Source organism: Natator depressus, chromosome 10 (genome assembly GCF_965152275.1).
Source record: "Natator depressus isolate rNatDep1 chromosome 10, rNatDep2.hap1, whole genome shotgun sequence".
Lineage (NCBI taxonomy): Eukaryota > Metazoa > Chordata > Testudines > Cheloniidae > Natator > Natator depressus.
Genome location: NC_134243.1, coordinates 11,187,000 through 11,208,735, shown reverse-complemented (window position 1 = coordinate 11,208,735; position 21,736 = coordinate 11,187,000). Strand labels below are relative to the sequence as shown.

At 41.4% G+C, this 21,736-nt stretch overlaps 1 protein-coding gene across 5 annotated transcripts in view; it reads right to left on the bottom strand.

The window, feature by feature from the left end:
* Nucleotides 1–21,736, bottom strand: part of IQCE (IQ motif containing E) — an 81,195-nt gene that overhangs the window by 8,845 nt on the left and 50,614 nt on the right. For all 5 annotated transcript variants that reach the window (XM_074965186.1, XM_074965187.1, XM_074965184.1 and 2 more), the window contains 9 exons: nt 19,044–19,207; nt 17,630–17,685; nt 17,046–17,254; nt 15,862–15,957; nt 13,390–13,492; nt 10,867–10,962; nt 9,113–9,136; nt 4,875–4,985; nt 3,671–3,801 (listed from right to left, as the gene is read on the bottom strand). In XM_074965186.1, the coding sequence (XP_074821287.1) occupies nt 3,671–3,801; nt 4,875–4,985; nt 9,113–9,136; nt 10,867–10,962; nt 13,390–13,492; nt 15,862–15,957; nt 17,046–17,254; nt 17,630–17,685; nt 19,044–19,207 (990 nt within the window). The remainder of the gene's footprint in view (nt 1–3,670; nt 3,802–4,874; nt 4,986–9,112; nt 9,137–10,866; nt 10,963–13,389; nt 13,493–15,861; nt 15,958–17,045; nt 17,255–17,629; nt 17,686–19,043; nt 19,208–21,736) is intronic.

Sequence of the window (21,736 nt, the reverse complement as noted above, 5' to 3'; positions counted from 1 at the left end):
ACTCAAGAAAGAGATCTTGGAGTCATTGTGGATAGTTCTCTGAAAACATCCACTTGTGCAGTAGCAGTCAAAAAAGCGAACAGAATGTTGGGAATCATTAAGACAGGGATAGATAAGAAGACAGAAAATATCATATTGCTTCTATATAAATCCATGGCATGCACACCTCTTGAATACTGCGAGTAGATGTGGTCACCCCATCTCAAAAAAGATATATTGGATTTGGAAAAGGGCAACAAAAATGATTAGGGGTATGGAACAGCTTCTGTATGAGGAACTATTAATAAGATTGGGACTTTTCAGCTTGGAAAAGAGACGACTAAGGGAAGATATGATAGAAGTCTACAAAATCATGACTGGTGTGGAGAAAGTAAATAAGGAAGTGTTATTTACTCCTGCTCATTACACAAGAACAAGGGGTCACCAAATGACATTAATAGGCAGCTTGTCTAAAACAAACAAAAGGAAGTATTTCTTTACACAATGCACAGTCAACATGTGGAACTCTTTGCCAAGGATGTTGTGAAGGCCAAGACTATAACAGGGTTCAAAAAAGAACTAGATAAATTCATGGAGGCTAGGTTCATCAATGGCTATTAGCCACGATGGGCAGGAATGGTGTCCTTAGCCACTGTTTGCCAGAAGCTGGGAATGGGCATCAGGGGATGGATCACTTGATGATTACCTGTTCTGTTCATTCCCTCTGGGGCACCTGGCATTGGCCACTGTCAGCAGACAGGATACTGGGTTATATTGACGTTTGGTCTGACCCAGTATGGCCGTTCTTATTTTCTTCAAGAAAACACTTAATGAGTCTTTAAGAAAAATGATGTCTGGGCTATTAACTGGTCCATGGACCATGGCTCCAATAAAGTTAAAAGACTGACTGCCAGGGCTGGGGACCTAAGATCAAAAGGATATTAAAATGTTTAAAAGTCCCTCATACTGGCTTGTCCAGAAGAACGGGCCCAGACACAGAGGGGTTCTGCAGAAGGAGCCTGAAGAAACTGGGTTACCTAGCTAACATCAGGGGGACAGGCCTGCACAGAATCATAGAATTGTAGGACTGAAAGGGACCACGAGAGGTCTTCTAGTCCAGTCCCCTGCATTCAAGGCAGGACTAAGTATTATCTATGCCATCCCTGATTCTACAGCCTCCCTAGGCAATTTATTCCAATGCTCAACTACCCTGACAGTTAGGAAGTTTTTCCTAATGTCCACCTAAACTGTGTTTGCTGCAATTTAAGCCCATTGCTTCTTGCCCTATCCTCAGAGGTTAACAAGAATAATTTTTCTCCCTCCTCCTTGTAATAATCTTTTATATACTTGAAAATTGTTATGTCCCCTCTCAGTCTTCTCTTCTCCAGACTAAACAAACCCATTTTTTTCAATTTTTCCTCATAAGTCATGTTTTCTAGACCTTTAATCATTTTTGTTGCTCTCCTCTGGATTTTCTACAATTTGTCCACATCTTTCCTGAAATGTGGCGCCCAGAACTGGACACAATACTCCAGTTGAGGCCGTATCAGCGCAGAGTACAGCGGGAGAATTACTTCTTATGCCTTGTTTACAACACTCCTGCTAATACATCCCAGAATGATGTTTGCATTTTTTCCCCAACAGTGTTACACTGTTGACTCATATTTAGCTTGTGATCTACTATGACTTCCAGATCCTTTTCCCAGTATTCCTTCCTAGGCAGTCATTTCCCATTTTGTATGCGTGCATTTAATTGTTCCTTTGTAAGTGGAGTACTTTGCATTTGTTCTGATTTAATTTCATTCTATTTACTTCGGAGCATTTCTCCAGTTTGTCCAGATAATTTTGAATTAGAGTCCAATCCTCCAAAACACTTGTAACCCCTTCCAGCTTGATATCATCTGCAAACTTTATAAGTGTACTCTCTGTGCCATTATCTAAATGACTGATGAAGATATTGAACAGAACCGGACCCAGGACCAACCCATGTGAGCAGAGGTACCAACTTTGTGATTTTCCCGGGGATACTGAACCCATGCTCTGCTGCAGGCCCCGCCCCCCACTCCACCCCTTCTCCCAAGCCTCCGCCCCGCCTCTTCCCACCCCATCTCTGCCTCTTTCTGCTCCACCTCTTCCTGTCCCGTTCTGCTCCCTCCCCGCACCTCTTGTTGACCCCGCTACTCCCCCTCTCCCCCAAAGCCTCCTGTACACTACTGAACAGATGATTACTGGCAGGTGGGAGGCACTAGGGGTGAAGGGGAGGAGCCAATCCGCAGGGCTGCTGGTGGGTGCTGAGCATCCACTCTATTTTTTTCTGTGGGTGTTTCAGCCCCAGAGCACCCATGGAGTTGGCAGCTATGCCTGTGGGACCGCACTTGATATACCTTCCAGCCTGACTGTTAACCATTCTCTGGGAACAATTTTTCAACCAGTTAGGCACCCACTCTATAGTAGCTCCATCTAGGTTGTAGTTCCCTAGTTTGTTAATGAGAAGATCATGCGAGACACTATCAAAAGCCTTACTAAAGTCAAGATATACCACATCTACCACTTCCCCACTATCCACAAGGCTTGTTATCATGTCAAAAAAAAGCTGTTATGTTGGTTTGACACAATGCATGTAGACTGTTTATTGTTTTAAAATCCTTGTTCTCTTGCTCTATGCAGTGTTCCCACTATCAAAAATACACCATACAGAGTTTAGAAAAGGCTTTCTGGTCACTCTGCATAGACCGTTTGTCACAGGCAGCCCCCAGAGTGCAGAGGTGTAGTGGCTGGGGGCTGCCTGTGACAAATAACCCTGTTGAGGAATTAAGAGTTAGTACACAGGGATCTTAGTGTGGGAGAATCATAGGATTCCATCCTGAGATAGAAAAGGAGAGCTTGTGGCACCTTAGAGACTAACAAATTTATTTGAGCATAAGCTTTCGTGAGCTTTCGTGAATGCATCCGATGAAGTGAGCTGTAGTTCACGAAAGCTTATGCTCAGGTAAATTTGTTAGTCTTTAAGGTGCCACAAGTACTCCTTTTCTTTTTGCAAATACAGACTAACACGGCTGCTACTCTGAATCCTGAGATAGGAGAAAGCTTGGGCTTGGCACCTGAGGGGTGAGCTCTGGCAGTAGTGTGGTTTGTCCTGTAACCTTAACAGTATCTAAAGCTTGGGGGGGGGGGGGGGTGAGGGGGGCAGTAAACCAAAGAGAGGAAAAGATTTTCAATCCAGTCATTGTACGTCTAAAAAATTAACAAACCAGTGTGTTCCAGCTGATGAAAGCCACTGGGCTGCACATGAGATTCCATTCTAGCCTTCTCCCCTTAAGATTAGGGCTTTAGACTCCCCGTACACTAGCCCAGCACAGTAGCAGTGAGCACTGATTGATTACTATACCTTTCACATATGTAACATTTTCTACACTTATTTTTCCCACCTCCAAAGGACAAAAACGATGAGAATACCTGAGGAGATTACAGTTTCAACAAGAACCCTTGCAGAAATAGAAGGATGGGGAATTTTTATTGTATGCCCCTCCTATGCATTTTACTTGTTAACTGTTTATACTGAACATACCTATTGCTCCAAGGGACTCTCTCTTTTGCTGCCTTGGAGCCTCTACTACAATTTTACATCGATATAGCCATGCAAATAAGTAAGAATACTGTGTCCTGGTGAAGACTTCTGCTCCTGACTTACCTTTCCTCATGCTGTCCTTTACGTGCTAAGTGAGCCCTGAAAACTGATTGGATGAATGTCACAACCTCTTCTTCCTCCTTGAAGTCAGAAGACAAGCTCAAAGAGCTGGACCCGTGAGACATGTTGGGGCCCTCAGTGTAAAGAGACCAAAGAAAAAAAATCAGCCTTTTAACAAATTCCTTGCCAACATAAACGCACCTTTGACATTTTTATTCTTGATCGTGAATGTGGTGTCCCCTGGCAGTGAGCAAGCATTCACTTCTTTTGGGTTGCAGCCCAGTGGGGTTTTACTAGACTTCTATTGATCCAATGATAATATGTCATCATACAGTTGTTAAACAACGAACGTTGAAACACCTGTATTCAACTACAAAACAGATAAAGGGTAGGCAGCTGAAATGAATGTTAAATTATTTCAGTGGTATTGTGGGCAGGACTCATCCTCAAGCTAAGAGCGTTAAGGCAGTCTCCAAGATGGGTCTGACCTCTGTATAAAGCAGACGTTTGTCAGTGCCACCAAACTGAGCTGAAGCTGAGCTTAAATATTATAACGTGTAGTGAGATGGAGGGCCTGGCTAGAGAATTCTTCATTCATTTTAGACTGTCCTAGATCTAAACGGCTACTTAGGAAACCAGTACATTTACTGCATCTAAAATGTGTAATCAGTAAGGAAGTCTTTTTATATTCAGAGCCTGGCACTCAGGGCCAAGTGTGACATGATTTAAGAAATACACTGCAAATCTTCAGCAGACCATGCTGGATACCAGACTCCAAACCAACCATCATTTTCAACTTCTTGTTTCTAAAGCACGATGAGTAACGTTTGCCTAGTGCTATGACTCCATGAGTGCCTGGGTGCAGTGCAGCTTTTGAAAAGGCTGCATCCTTTACTCTTACCTGATGACAGAACCAGATAAAGAAAGCAAGCAGCTTGGATACAGGTTGCAGCCTACTGCACAGAGATACTATGGCTTTATTTTGCAGGAGGACTATGAAGTAGATGGTAAAAGGGAAAGCCAACAAATGGGCTTAACACATTCTGGAATTTAAATGACACCACAGGCCAAAGTATTAAAAAAAACAACTGGATAAGTTACAGAACTAAACCTGGAAGCCTAGTACTTTGCACCGTAAACTGACTGTAAATAATGGAAAAATTAAGAAGCACATTGTGTCTATGTCCCCACTTGCCCCAATAATTACCTTATTTCCAAGGCTATGCACGGTGGGAGATTTTCGACCGAGTGTGTTACTCAATAACAATTTCTGCCGAGCTAAATGTCCTCTGAAAGCTGCCTGAATCACAACAGCCGCCTAGCAGGGAGAGAGATAAATGGATGTTAACTCCCTTGAAAGATGGCAGCTACAAATTAAAGTTGAGTCCAGAGGGAAAAAGGCATTACAGGAGAGAGAACTATTTTCCCTGTGCAATGACAACTGTTTGATGTGCAGGCATTTCCCCTCTAATCAAGAGGCACCCTTAACCACTTCACATGCGCTGGTCTGCAATCCAAAAGGGTTCCAACCTATAAATGATAAAAAAACTGCACAGACATACAACTCCACAGTAAATTTAACCCGAGAATCTGCACATTATGGACCCTGTCAAATGCAATTAAATTCAAGCTACAAACATTAGCCCATATTTCACAGATACAGCAATGCAGTCATATTCCCATCTGTGGCAGGCTTTGTACCTTGTCGACCCCTTAAGTCAGGGGGCAGGAGGCAACCCCGCCTCTCTGTGCCTACATCCATTTTCTAAACGCCCCCTCCAGTAGTCAGCACAGTGTGGCCCAATGGCCAGGGTCCATCTATTGCCTCTTCCCAAGAGGGGTAATGCGGTCTAGTGGCCAGAGTCCATTCAATGTGCCCCAGGGCAGTGTGGCCTAATAGCCAGAGTCCACCTAATTCTCCTCCTCTAGTGGGATAGTGCAGCTTAGGAGCCAGAGTCAATACAGCCACCTTTGGAGGCAAAAGAGGGGGCCCAGTGGCTGGTGCTGGGGGCCGTCACAAGGGGGTGGTGGCCCCCAGTAGAGTGATCCGGCCCACCCAACTCCACTGGGCCCCAACCCAGGGCACTGACAGTGGTGGAGTGGTCTGCCACGGGGTCAACGGGGAATCCTTCCAAAACACGCTGACCTCATAAGGGTGGGAGGTACCACTCCCTGGTAGGTAAGAGCTGTAACGACTCCTGGGCTGGAGCCCATGCCAAGTGCCCTTCCTCCTCGGCAGTCAGCCCTGACTGAGCAGCTCTGAAGGCTTTTATACCTGACTTTCAGGTGGAGCATGCCCAGCAGAGCCTCAGGGGTGGGGCTTCCTCTGCTAGGAGGGAAGGATTAACCCCCTCTGTACTAGTGCAGGGCCAATCTGCCCCGTCACACCATCTTAGATCCCAGCTACCCAGCAGGCTTTGCTGCTTGATAACATCATCAGAAATCAAGTGGAGTCTGGCAAACATTCTGGTGATTATGTTAAACAAAACGTTCTTCCTCTCTGCTAAAAGATTTTAATCTGAACTAGGTCCCCAAAGATCAGAAGATATCAAGGGTATAAAGTGACATTTTAAAATCACCATTCTGATAGATGTTATATACAGTTTCACACTGGAAGAGCGTGGAAAGAGCTTTGGCACTTGTCATCCTTCTCTTTACTAATCTACTCAAAGCAGATTTTATAAGGCTAAAGAAGAAAATGCATATATTATGTTGTGCTAGCTGAGAAATAGTATACAATCATGCAATTAAGAACTCTATTACAATGAGGGCTGGTCATAAATTTTCTATCAACCCTATCAAAACAGTTGAGTTTTCTACAAAAAATTTTTTGGGAGAAATGTCTGCTTTCTGTGGAAAATTGTTGATTGTTTTGTCAAAAATCTAAGCACCTGTTAAACAAACTACTTCAATTCAGCTATTCAGTTATGTTGCCTCATGGGAGCTTTATTTCAGTTTCCTCCAACGCCCAGCATCCTTTATGAGCTGAGCTATCCAGCTGGACTACATCTCCCATGATGCACCCTACCCAGGGACTTGGGTGATACACTACCCTTCCCTCACCATGAGGGGTGACTGTGGGTGCATCATCCAGACAACAGGAACCGGGTAGGAAGTAGCTCAGGGAGACTAGTTGTGGTATCAAATGGGGTCAGCGTGTTTTGGGCGGATTCCCCACTGACAGGCATACTTGCCACTCACAGGGGCCCTGAGCTGGGATCCGGTGGAGAAGGGAGGGCCTGGGTCCACCTACCCAGCTGCCACCCACCCTGGGGTGATGGCTCACTCCCCTGAGGCCATGCAGCCCCACAGAAAGGACAGTTATGCTGACTCAGGCCACTAGGCCATACAGCCCTGAGAGAGGGTGACCTTACCGACTCTTGCTGCTAGGCCATACCACCTTGCTGAGCCAGGCAGCCACAGTGACTCTGAGCACTAGGTGATGTACCCCGGCCGAACCAGGGAGTCATATTGACATAGGCCATTAGGTCCCAGAGCTCTGTGGGAAGGGGTTGTCACCCTGACTCTGGCCATTGGGCCACACAACCTTGAGAGAGAGAGAGAGCGGCCACAATGATTTTTACTGCTAGGCCACACTGACGTTTCACTCCATATTCTTTATGAAAATATGCTTATGATATGAATAGGACATAACGTAGATGTACTTTATGCAAGATGGGTCTTGTAAGATATCATTGGAATGGTTATAATTTACTGAATGTGATTATCTAATTTGTATTCCTGTATCATTTCTGTATCTGAAGTTAGGAATATTGACTATGTATCTGTATTTCAACTATGTTACTTTGGGCGATGTCCACAGCTAACACTTCAGGTACAACTTTGGAAAAGCCAGACAGGGCGGATGGCACATCAGTGAGGACAATGGACTGTGAAAAGGCTTGGCCTTCCTGCGGACTTTCAATACTGCTACTGACTCATGGATGCTGTGATACTATAGAGTCAGGCGGTCTTGACACCTGATACTAAATATTACCTGGGACTTCTTGTAACTTTCCACTGGAAAGGAAGTGGGGCGGGGTCAAGTTTTGGAAACAAAGATTCCCACCTTATGTAAATCCTATTTAAGGGTGGGGAGGAAGGCAAACGTGGCTCCTCCTCTCCATGGCCTGTCTGCCCAAGAAGAAAGACTGCTAAAGCCACCTGAAGGGAAGGCTGGGGGGAGTCCAGACTGAGAAGGGGTCCAGTCTGAAAAGAAATATAACTGGAACTCTGAATCACAGAAACTTTGCAACCAGCCTAAAATAACATTTAGGGTAAGAAATTACATTTTGTAACCTGTTTCTTAAGTATATTGAGCTTAGCTTGCATACTTTGTTTTATTTGCTCAGTAATCTGCTTTGTTCTGTCTGTTATCTCTTATATTCACTTAAAATTCACCTTTTGTAGTTAATGAACTTATTGCTTGATTATAATATAACCCAGTTTATGTAATTTCTAAGTGGGGCAGGGGGGACAGGAACACAAGAAGTTGTGCATATCTCCCTCCACATTGAGGGAGGGGGCGAATTTCATAAAACCTTTGGGTTTGTACCCCTTAAAGGGAGTGGGCACATGGGTGCTGGGGGAGCCCTCTCACACAGAGCTGACTTCAGTCTGTATCTGCAGTGAGGTGCGGCCCTACCTGTGTGTGTGTGTGTGTTGCAAGAAGCCGGAGAGCCTAATCCAGCAAAGCAGTAAAAGGGAACCCAGCAGGGGATGGATGCTCAGTTAAACCCCAGCACATCAGGTGATACCCCAAAGGGCCCAAACCCGTAATATAGGGTGACCAGACAGCAAGTGTGAAAAATAGGGACAGGGGTGGAGGGGTAATAGGAGCCTATATAAGAAAAAGCCCCAAATATGGGACTGTCCCTATAAAATCAGGCCATCTGGTCACCCTACCGTCACACACACTACCCCAAGACAAGGGGTGGTCGTAAGGATGCAACCACGGGGAAAGTAATTACCCCACCCCACGAGGGGACGGGGCACACTTGCCTTGCGACAGGCACTTCTTAATGAGGGCAGTTTCCATGTCAAATGTCTACATCCAGCCTTTCTGAAGACAAAAAGGTTGCAAGCATTATTTTATTATAATGGGAAAACTCTTCTCCATCTCACCTGCAGTTCCTTATACTCAAAAATTCCAGAACCATTTTTGCTCCCATTTTCCAAAAGGATGCATCTTTTGGCAGAGACCATGTACAGAAAATTTGAACTCAAAAGGAGAAAGTTTAAGTAAGTCATGAACAACTGAAAACAGGATGTCACAAGGTAAACTGTCACACAACCTGAACTATTAGTATAGCAATCACTAGTGCTCCTGCTGGAATATTGAATCTCATAATAAAATTGCTTTAAAAATTACATAACTACTTGTTTATACTTTTTTATTACAAAGTGAACCTGAATTGTCATTTTATTGGTGCGACACACACTCACCTGATCCAGAGCAATTTCTTCTTTCTGAAATGGAGAAAACTTTTAAATTAATATCATAAGGATTTATGGCTTTTATTTAATAAAGATTACTCCAAAAGATCTCATATTTTCTTACAGTTACTACAAAGGCATCCCAAAACAACTGAAAAGCCCAGTTTTTCTTCCCTGGGGAAGCTTTCTGGAATTGGATTTTTCGGGGGATTGTTTATTCTTTAGCTTGATAGCGGATTTTTTATGTTCCCCTATTTCTAACCCCTGAAATCATGGATATAGAGATGCATCATTTGCTTTGTTTGTTCATAAAACAAAATTTAATATAAGCTATTCTTTTAATTTGTCACCTTATCCTAGCTGGATGAAGCTCAGGCTAAGGAATTTCCAGGTTTGCAGTGATGGTTTAAGTGGCGCAGAATCATCCCTCTGAACCATACTGAGTTACAAAGACCACTCATTTTAGCTCCACATATACTGACAGTTTTATCCTACGTGAACCTGGACTGGCCTCACCATTTACCTCTGCAAATTACTGATCTCAGAAACGCTAAGCCATGGAATGGATTTCCCCAAAACTTTTTATATTACCTTTCAAAATAATTTAAAACCTCTTTATTTCATGCACCTTACTTTATTATTTTTCATTGCATCATTTATTTTGCTTCTGTCTCACATATTCTAAAAGTCAGGTTCTCACATTTGGGCCCTGACTGGTTGTGCTATGGAAAGAATGTCTTAATTCCACTTCTTTCCCTGTCCTCAACATCTCAGCACTGGTTTCCAACTCTGGCACTTAAATACAAGTTCTGAAAAATCTGTAATGTCTTGCATTTCTGTTTTACCTCATTTACGGTACTCAGAGCTGTCTGGAAAATAGGTTTTCTTTCTGAGAAAAATTTTGATGAAAATTAAAAAAAAATCCAAGTTATCCATTGAAAATTTGAAAGAAAAATCAAAATCTAATATTTAAATTCTGAAATGTCACGAGGGTGCCTGATGGGAGTTGTAGTTTGGGTTCCTCATGCTCCCTTTCTGCTCTATAGGCTGGGATCTCTGGTAAGACTACATCTCCCATGAGAAATCTCTTGGTGAGGGAGGCCATATACTGGGAGAATCACATGGCTGTGATGAGTCATGGGAGAAGTCAAGCTGGAGAGCCCAGCCCAGAGGAGGATGGGAACATGAGGCAACTTAACTACAATTCCCAAGGAACAGTGCAGCAGCATTTTAGAATCAAAATAGTTCAGTTTTTAGCCAAAAAATTAAAAATATTCAGTTTCTGGTTGGTTTTCTTTTGACAAAACTATCAAAATTTTCAACAGAAAGCAGACACTTATCATGAAAAAAGTCATTTTAATCAAAAACCCAGTTTTCCGTTAAAGTACAGTTTCAGTGGAAATGTTTTGACCAGCTCTAGTACTCAGTACTCCTTTATCCTAGTCTTGGCTACTACAGACACCTTTCCCATTAATTCAGTAAGTCATGCCTGCTCATAGCAAAATTCACATTCGCTGTTAGAATGCCAGCAGAGCTTCCAGCAAACAGGATGACAGAAATTAAAAGAACTATCCTTAATCAATGGCCCTGAGGAAACGAGAAATATCCAGGGGAAGAAGGAAAGTCAGACATTTAGTTATGACTGCATCGGTGCTCTGATTCCTGATGCTCATCAGCAGACTACTCAATATCCTGAAATGAAGGTGAGGTAGCAGGATATTAAAAAAAAACCAATCCTCTCTGTCCATTTATAAGAATTTCACCTTGTTTCTGTATGCCTTCCACTGGCTCTGGATGAGTTTGGCTGCTTGCTCCTTCCTGTTGTCTTCTTTGCCCTCTTGAAAGCAGGCAAATGAAGGCTGTGAAGGCAAAACACTTGAATGTAGTGTACATACTAAATGGGATTGCTGGTATGTGATTTTTTCTGGAGCTGTAAGACAGCAAGGACTGGAAAGAGAGAGGGAGATCAACAGGAGAAGAAATCATTTCCTCACATGATATAGGGAAGTTGGAGAAGAAAATCTTATTTTAAAATATATCTGCATTTGTTACGTTCAGCTCATCATTTGGAAAATTCTTAATGCGAAATACATTCCTCACTTGCCTCAACTGTGAACTGGATCTGAAATTAGAGTTTTTTATTTAAATATCTAAAGGTGTACTACTGTATGTATTTCTTAGGTACCCATTCCCAGAGTGGCAGTTACTCTCTTGTTGAAAAATGACATAACTTGTAATACTAACAGCTTGAGAACCTATGCCAAAGGACCTGATTTTGCAGTCGTTTCACAGGCAAAACTTGCACTAATTTCCACTGAAGTTTTGCAAGTGTAAGAACCGCACGATTGGTCCCATACTCATTTGTTTCAACTTACTGATGGGATGGCCATCCTGAAACACCAACAAGGGGAGTCCAATGTAAATGAACACAATCCTGTTCCTCTTTATATTTTTAACAAATCAACAACTTGGAAAGCAAAGGAAAAGTAAGGATAAAAACAAAGAACCTCCTACTTCTCATAAAACTGACCCAGACAGAATGGCATCTTATGTCAAAAACAACATCCTCTTATGCAAGCAGGCACTCTTATTCATATTATGTTGTTGTCCATGTTGTAGTGTCTATTTTTCATTACACAGTGATCAAAACCACCTTCAGATCCCTTCATATACTAACTTGAACTGTAACCAAGGAAGGTTATTACTTACTTGAAACTCCCTATCACCACAGTCTTTTGCATACTGCGTATAATGGTTCAGTTTGCTGAAGACAAATACTGCATAATTCATCACAGCATCCTGGAAGTAGGAACTAGCACCAAAAAGTCCATTTTTGGATTATAGACTAAAAAAAGCTAATCCTAATGGGAAAAGGTGCATACTTTTGGCAATATAGACAACAGACTAATAAAAAGAGATATGCAGTTCAAGGGGCAAAGTGGCCAGGTATTGAATCTGAGACCAATTCATGCAATGTCTACAAATTAATAAAAAGTCATAGCCTTTGGATCTCCGGGAAAATACATGCAATACCAAACAAAGAAAAAAAGCATCAATACAATACACTAGCTTTATTTAGGAAATCTTCGCACAACTGTGCAAACTGCATGATGATAAAAATTAGTAATCATATAGAAACAAAAGCTGTCAAAGCACAAGCCTTCTAACAGATACGAATATCAGTTTTGGTATCTTAGTAGTTTCTGTTCATGCACCTGAGGATTTTATTTTTTAAATTTGTTGAGTATTATTAAAAATGCAGATGCATGGAAGAGAATCATGAGAAGGCTCTGCAATGTATTTCTCTTTGGTGGTGTGAAACAACGTCCAATGCAAACTGAATGTACTACTCTATATTCTTAACCTAAAAGTATCTGCTTGAAGCGTTTTTAGCCCCATAGTTCTTTTTTCTGTTTAAAAAATAATCTTTTCAACATGTGAGCTCTTGTAATACTGCACTGAGCAAGCAAGGACCAGCTTTACATTTAGGGTAGACAATCACCATGAAGCGTAGGGACAAATTTTGGGGTAATTAACCACTGGAACAATTTACCAATGTAGTGCATTATCCATCTTTAAATCAAGATTTGATAAATTTCTAAAAGATATGCCCAGAAATTATAGATTTGATGCAGAAACTACTGGGTGAAATTCTACAGCCTATGTTACGCAAGAGTTACAATCTATGAATCGATTAAATAAAGCCCACTCATCACACACCCAGAGGGCCAAAGTCTACAATCCTTACTCCAGCGGAACTCATAATGAATTCAATGGGAATTTTGCTTGTGTAAGAAGCTGGGACCAGACTGACAATGGTATTTAAGCATCTAAAAATGCAGATGGACACCTTAGGCACTTTTATATATCCACTAAGTGAGTTAGGTGCCTAACTCAAGAGCTTTTGTAAATCCCATGAGGTACCTATCCACATCTTTAGGTGCTTAAATACCTTTGTCAATCTGGTCCTCAGTGAAGACTGCAGGATTTGGCCCATAAAGTACAACTGTTTCTGAAAGGATTAGCGACAAAAGGGACTGCATGCTGACATTCTTCCCTTGAGGACACATATGCAAATGAAAGGCACATCTAGGGAAATTATAATTTACAGATGAAATTGGTTTAAACAAGCAATAACCTTCCTTGGTTACAGTTTAAGTTAGTATATAAAGGGATCTGAAGAAATCACAGTTGCATCATGGACCTGACTATCTATCAACCAGAAAGACTTCAGCTGCCCAATTTGTAAGGGTATAAATGGGATGCAAGAAAGAATGAGGTTATACCTTGTTTGGCGTTTCCATGGTATCATCTACAGTTTGTCTCTTGTCTTCATGTAGTTCCACCTCCAGTTCTCTCACTTTCTGTGTAAGACTCTGGATTTCCTCCCTATAGTTAGGAGTGCGTGGTTATTTGTAGCCAGAACTTTTCTGCTGTGCAGGAGCACACAATGCATGTCTCCATAGTGACAGATATGGAAAATGAACTCACAAAGAGAGATGTCATAGTACTAAGTTCAAATGAACAGTGACCAAGGTCACAGTGATACTTTTGATGCTATTTTTTATGCCTCTGCACCTGACCCAATAATTCAGTGACTGGCAGATACAAGATTGTGGCAAAATTGTGTTTTTTACTTTGGCTTGATGTTAGTTTCTGATCAATGTAACAGGAACACATTTTTTGCCACGATTGTCTCTCTAATGATCGCTGCTCAGTTCTAAATACTGTAACACCCCTAGTGGATGGGAAACCAAAGTTAGGAGTCAGGATGGAAGGGTACGGTAGAGGATCTACAGCTCTCTCCTCATAAGCAAAGAGAAGAACAAGAAAAGGTCATCCAGCCTCATGCACCAGCTTTTCTTGGTTTACTTTAATCTAGGGTCGTCAATTAATTGCAGTTAACTCATGCGATTAACTAAAAAAAAAAAAATAATTATGATTAACCACACTGTTAAACAATAGAATACCAAATGAAATTTATTAAATATTTTTGAATGTTTTTCTACATTTTCAAATATATTGATTTCTATTATAGCACAGAATACAAAGTGTACAGTGCTCATTCTATATTATTATTTTTATTACAAATATTTGCACTGTAAAAATTATAAACAAAAGAAATAGTATTTTTCAATTCACCTCGTACATGTACTGTAGTGCAATCTCTTTATCATGAAAGTGTAACTTACAAATGTAGATTTTTTTTGCTACATAACAGCACTCAAAAACAAAACAATGTAAACTTCAGAGCCTACAAGTCCACTCAGTCCTACTTCTTGTTCAGCCAATCACTGAGACAAACAAGTTTGTTTATATTTATGGGAGATACTGCTATCTGTTTCTTATTTACAATGTCACCTTAAAGTGAGATCAGGTGTTCGCATGGCACTTTTGTAGCCGGCGTTGCAAGGTATTTACGTGCCAGACATGCTAAACATTCGTATGCCCCTTCATGCTTCAGCCACCATTCTAGAGGACATGCTTCCATGCTGATGATGCTCATTAAAAAAATAATGCGTTAATTAAATTTGTGACTGAACTCCTTGGGGGAGAATTGTATGTCCCCTACTCTGTTTTACCCGCATTCTGCCATCTATTTCATGTTATAGCAGTCTCGGATGATGACCCAGCACATGTTTGTTTTAAGAACACTTTCACAGCAGATTTGACAAAACGCAAAGAAGGTACCAATGTGAGATTTCTAAAAATAGCTACAGCACTCGACCTAAGGTTTAAGCATCTGAAGTGCCATCCAAACTCTGAGAAGGATGAGGTGTGGAGTATGCTTTCGGAAATCTTAAAAGAGCAACATTCTGATGCAGAAATTACAGAACCTGAACCACCAAAAAAGAAAATCAACCTTCTGCTAGTGACATCTGACTCAGACAATGAAAATGAACATGTGTCTGCTTTGGATCGGTATCAAGCAGAATCTGTCCTCTGGAATGGTGGTTGAAGCATGAAGAGACATATGACTCTTTAGTGCATCTGGCATGTATCTTGCGACACCGGCTACAACAGTGCCATGCAAATGCCTGTTCTCACTCTCAGGTGACACTGTGAAAAAGAAACGGGCAGCATTATCTCCTGCAAATTTTAACCAAACTTGTTTGTCTGAATGATTGGCTGAACAAGAAGTAGGATTGAGTGGACTTGTAGAATCTAAAGTTTTACATTGTTTTATTTTTGAATGCAGTTATTTGTTTGTACATAATTCTACATTTGTAAATTCAATGTTCATGATAAAGAGATTGCACTACAGTACTTGTATGAAGTAAATTGAAAAATACTATTTCTTTTGTTTTTTACAGTGCAAATATTTTTAATCAAAGATATAAAGTGAGCACTGTACACTTTGTAATTGAAATCAATGTATTTGAAAATGTAGAAAACATCCAAAAATATTTAAATAGTTTTCTATTATTGTTTAACAACGCGATTAAAAGCATGATTAATTTTTTTAATCGCTTGACAGCCCAACTTTAATCCTACATTTCAGCTCTTCCACCATACTCCTCAGTCCCCCATCCCTCCAGACACAGAGATGTCATTCATACTTCAAATCATCTTCCCCCAAAACTTATTCCAAGATTATCATCATTTAGCCCAAACAGTTCTGCCCAGATACCTCATTTACTCATCGTTCCCCACATTTCTTTTGACATTCTTCATATTTTGAACCACTTAGTATGAGAACTATGTCATACTCAACTTTATCAGTTCCTTTCAAAATTGGAATATGCCTATCAACGTACCTCAAAGTCTCCTCTTTTTCACTCTTTTCTTTCTCCATCTCCTGCAGCTCCCTCTCCAATTCAGTCTTTGCTTGCTGTAATTGCTTCACCTCTGAACTGTATAAGAATAGGGAATTAAGCACTAAGGCAATGTTTATATAATTTGCACTTCAGTGCTCTAGAGGAATTATTTGCTGCTTACACTTCTAATGTTGAATAAAATCTGTTTGTCTAAATTGAACAGGAATTTTATATTTTAAATAAGTATATATTTGCCCTTATAACCATACACTATGATATACATGGTTTAGATGAAAAAGGACTTTTTGCATGCTTTTGATATTAGGTCTTTGTCCATGTGCATCTTTGCACTGAAAGATCATATTAAAATACAGGCTGCTCTGTGCACACATCTAAGCACCTGGTAAAGTTAAGCTGTCTCTCCATGCACTGAGAAACACAACTACTGTAAGCAATAGCAAAGTAATTCAGCTGCTCAGTTGGAGGGTGAATGCCATAGTATAGAAGAAAATGAGAGGTATATTTCAGAGGAGAAAATAGTGGATTAGGTCAAAACTTCTGTTGCAAAATTCTCACAGCAAAACTGAGAAAGGTTCACAAAATGATTTAAAGAAGCAACTATGAAATTTTAGTGTTCTTCAAATGTTATCTTGCCAAAAATGTCATTAGCCTTTAAAATTCTTCCGTAACAAGCAGAAGTTTCCATTTTTGATGGTCAATCTTGCCATTCATAGCAACTTTTTACAAAGCTGATTTGACAAAGAGTAGATTTTTAAACCTTTTTTGCAAATCCAGCCAAACCCCTCCCAAAACCTCAAATGTTTCAGATTTCTTTAAAATGTGAGAAACTTTTTACATAGCTCCTCTCATGATACAATGTGAAACACTTCACACCTATGAAAAGACTGTCACAGAGGGCTTGTCTACACTTACCGGAGGATCAAAGCTGCGGCGATAGATGCATCGGAGGTCAATTTACTGTGTCTAGTGAAACCCACTAAATAGACCACCAATCGCTCTCCCGTCGACGTCGCGTAGCGTGGACCCCGCGGTAAGTAGATCTAAGCTACGTCGATTTGAGGTTCACTATTCATGTAACTCAAATTGCGTAGCTTAGATTGACTTTTCCCTTTAGTGTAGACAAGGCCAGAGACTGTAACATCCCAGACAATAGTCAGACTTACTATTTACTGGCCAGTTGATTTTGAAGTGCACTCCTATCACCTTTCAGTTTCTTCACCAACCCTCGGAGACGCTGACATTCTTCAAGGGGATCAGGTTCTTGAGTGGCTGGCTGATCCAGCTGTACAGAAGCTGAAGGTGGCAGAGCAGGCAGTGGTGATGTATCATTAGCTGATGACTGCAATCTGTTGTTCTCCATCTCATGTACTTCCTAGAGGTTCAGGGAGGGGAAATTGAAAATTTTCTCTTTCTGCTTCTATAAGATATGGGGAGGAGGGGGACAGAGGGAGGAAGATACTCATCTGGTATAAACTGACTTGAATGGAGCCATACTGATTTACACCAGATGAGGATCTGGCCCAGGCTAGGAAAGAGGAAAGGAAAGCAGGATCAAAGGGAGATTAATCTTAAAGCCGCAGCTATACAAGATGAGTATGACACAGCAGAAAAGGGAACAGTATAGATAGCTGTTCAGATGTATAAGAGCTGATACTTGGAAGGATAAGGCATCATGAACACAGATCAGTGACTTTATGTTTTCTGTTGTACCATTGATAAGGCAGGCTGTATTATTTCTGTCACTCACTTTTTCCAGTTCTGAAATCCGTCTCACCAGCCTCTGTCTGCTCCACTCATTGTAATCTAAAGAAGGTAACAAGGTTTTAAACAAGAAGCTGGATTGGTGAGACACAAATCCCTAGAAAAAGGAAGCTTGTGTCCATTCAGAAGGTCCACCTCATTGTAGGAGACTGAAAACCAGCTTTAGAGAGGTTTACTTGAAAGACAGAATGGTCTAGAAATGTTTGACATCCTACTCAAACCATTTCAGGCTTCAAATTAGACCATTTAAACCAGTACAGTACATTTTTGGATGATGGAAAACAAGGCTTTACGGGGAATCTCTTGTTCCTCCAGGCTCTCTGAATGGATAAAAGCATGGGTGTCAAACACATGGCCCCAGGACACTTTCCTCCAGTCTGTAATTCGCTCTGATTTAACAAAGGGGTCTGACCTACAGGTGCGTGCTGTAGCTCAAAGAGACTGGGGAGCTGGAGTAACTGGAATTGAGGAGGGAACTCATGCCTGATTGAGTACCCCACACCAGAGCTCTGGGTCACCCTCTTCCCTGATTCCTGCTGCCACATAGCCCACAATGCTCCTCACTCCCCCTTCAGAGAACAGCACCCAGAGGGGAAATGCCACAAGGGTGGGGAAGGGAAAAAGAGAATGAGGAAGACTCCCCAAAGGCAGTGGGGGATTGGGTTGTGGGTAAGCAAAAGAGAGAAAACTGACAAATGGGGATGGGGTGTGTGTGTGAACTGACTGTGGTGGGAATGCATAAAAGGGTAAATTAGGGTTTGTCTACACATACAGAGGTGCAGCTGTACCGCTGTAGCACTTAGTGAATATACTACCTATGCCAACAGGAGAGCTTCTCCCATTGATGTAGGTACTCCACCTCCCAAGAGGTGGTAGCTATGTCGACAGAAGAAGCCCTCACGTCAACATAGCGCTGTCTACACCGGGGTTAGGTTGGTATAACTGTCACTCAGGGCTATGAATTTTTCACACCCCTGAGCAACGTAGTTAAGCCAACATAAGTCTGTAGTGTAGACCAACATTAGTGACCAGTAGAAGGACGGTTTCACAAAGGCATTTACTTTTTCAAAACATAATGCAATTGTCTTCCAGTACAATCTGTAACTTTGCCAGCTACAGAGACACATTCTTCAGTCAGATGAGACAGCAAAATGTGCCCCTTGCTAGTGACTCCTGGCCCACAGACCCTAACTGAAAAGGTAGTTCAGTCCACTCAAGGAGCCAGTTTGATGCTCCTGGAATAATGGTTACAGACTGATTGCTGCCCATTTTCAGGTAACACATTTGCAATGCCTCTAGGAGGTGTATCCATACTGCCATGCAGTCTATGAACTGTGCCTCTCTCCTCCTTTCTGTGTACTGTGAAGCCTAGTTCCCTACCTTAACTTTTCAACACATACTTTTTGTTTTGCTGGAAGCAGGGGAACTGCTCAGCACTTGGTCTAGATCTGCTTTCAGGCTCTTATTTTCATCCTGTAGCTCCTTGATGTTCTTGGATAATCGCAGAACAGCAGCATTCAGCACCTTCAGCTGTTTCTGGGATTCTCTGTTCTCTGGAACGGATCTGTGCTTGGAAAAGGGGACAAGAACAGGGGTTTAGACACAGACACAGCACACAGAGGCAATAACTACAAATGAGAAACCTCCGCACACTCAATAAACAAGCAGATTGGGGTTAGGAGAGGGAAGGGTGAATTTGGGAAGAAGAAGCAATGCATTACAAGTAATTTCTAAGTAAGAAGCTATATTTTCAGATATGTTAGTGCCACATTCAGTTATCAGATGCTCTTTCCCCTTTGAAGGAAGTCGCCTACCAAGCTTATCTCTCCACTTATAAAGATACACTGGAATCAACACTACATAAGAAACAGACTTGGCGAATGCAGGTAACAGGGTGTGGTGGGAACACCAGGAAACAGACAAGTCAAAGACTACAATGTGTTCAAAGCCTCCAGAACTAGATGATGTTGCTTCAGTTTTTCTTTTTAATTATTCTACTGGAAGTACTGAAGGTAACTCAACTTCCATTAGAAGTGGTTGTAAAGATTGTTCCTACTACAGGATTCCTGATGACCTGGAACAAACTACTCTGTACTGCTATGGGAGAGACCCAGGTTATAGAGCAACCTTGCCCAGCAAACAATGCTGAGAGGCTTAACAAATTGACCAAGCCCTGTCATGGCCAAATGCCAGTCACAATGGCCAATAGATAAAACAGTTTGTGAAGAAGCCACACATCTCTGCGCTCTGGAACACAGTCACAATGGCAGCCTACTGGAGAAGGGGAAGACAGTCATGGATATGGCATAACCAGTATGAAAAACTGGGCCCAAGTCACTCTTAAAAGGTCTACGAAGAGAAACAAAGTAAAAACAAACAACCAAACAAGGAAGGGTTTTTTATAGGACTGCCCCAGAGAGAAAAATGGGGAGATGACAGAAATGGTACCTGCATCACTCAATGCCCATTATTTCAGGCAGCTGTCAAGATAAAATAAACAATCACAGAGTGGCAGATTGCGTGGAATGGACCATACTGAGGAGCTGAAGGTTTTTTAACTTTGGCAGCAAAGGGACATCATACCCTCTGATGCCAGAGCGATTTAGTTATTTTTGGAGAAATTAAAGGATAATTGCCTAGTCCTTTTTATGCACCCTGCTCAACAAAGTCAACATGTACTTTAAAGGTTTATTTTGAATACACATAGTTCTAAAAGGCAAGGGTATTAAGATTCAGGAAAGGAGAGACTAGACACACTATAACTTGAGTCTGGAACCATCCAGGCAGGCACCTTGCACCATAGTTCTGACCTTCAGCATCATTTGCTATTCCAGTCCTTGGCCTTGTGAGTAAAGACTGCCAGTTATGCAATTGGCAGAGACTGTCCTCACCATTTTTTTTTTTTTGAGTTATGTACAAATGAGGACAAGAAGGAGAACTGATGACTCATTTTCACCTGTAACTTAAATTGAATTTGATAGCCTTTAGCACTGAAAGGCTACTTCATTAACTCATTGCATGCCTGAGCCAAAAGAAATGAAATATTTTTAATAGTAACAAACTAAATTCCAGTTTTTAATCCACCACAAATGACAGAACAGGGGAACAGAAGGAATATACAGTATTACCCATCCACAGTTCTGGTGGAATCGCATTGATTTTAAACAGTTATGCCAAGGATTAAAATGGCCCATTGTGTTTCAGTCAGGGAAGCACAAGCACACTCTGAAGTACTGAGATGTTATCTTCCATGCTCAGCAGATCATCATCCTTCCTGTCTAACCAGTACTCTGCCTTCATCTTTCAGGTGGCTGGACTAACACTGCCTTGCACATCTACACTTACTTTGCTCTCTGAATGTAACTTTACTCTCATGTTACTCATATTCATGATACAGATTAAATTAAAATCATATTACACTAGATACTTTGAAAGCAACCTTGAGCATTGCCATATTGCTAACTTCATCCTACTGCACAGACCTTTCTCTATCATCTTCATGGTAGCTTCCATCACTGCTCCAGAATCTTTATCTTCATGTCTATAATCTCCATGGATATCATCTGGATAATTTTTAATTTAGAATTTAAAACTATTTTAGGAATACAGATTCCTCCAAAATATCTCCTTCATCCCTCCCCGAATATTCCTCTCCAATATGCCCATTTTGGAGAAACACTCCTGCAGCCAAGGAGTGGACATCACTTTGGGTAGGGGCCAGAAGGGTATTAGGTGCTCACATCCCCCACTCACAAGCTAATTTGTTGTCTTGATTTTTCCTTTTAATTTTTAATAATGAGACTAACAACACTATCTATATTTAGGTAAAATGGAAGCAGTCATTGTGCAAGCTTCCTCAACACCATTTAGCAATTAGCCTCAAGCATGACCTACAACCCCCCACTATTCTAATCCTATTCTAACCCTGCTATTATAATCCTGATGATTATATGATTATAATCCAGTTCTGCTGATTCTTAGTTTAGAGGGCAGGTATATCATACTGGTACTTTTATATATTGTAATTAGAGGTGTGCCTGAGCTGCAAAGTTGGGATTTGGATCTGAATTTTCCCCAAATGCCTGGCCCAGAA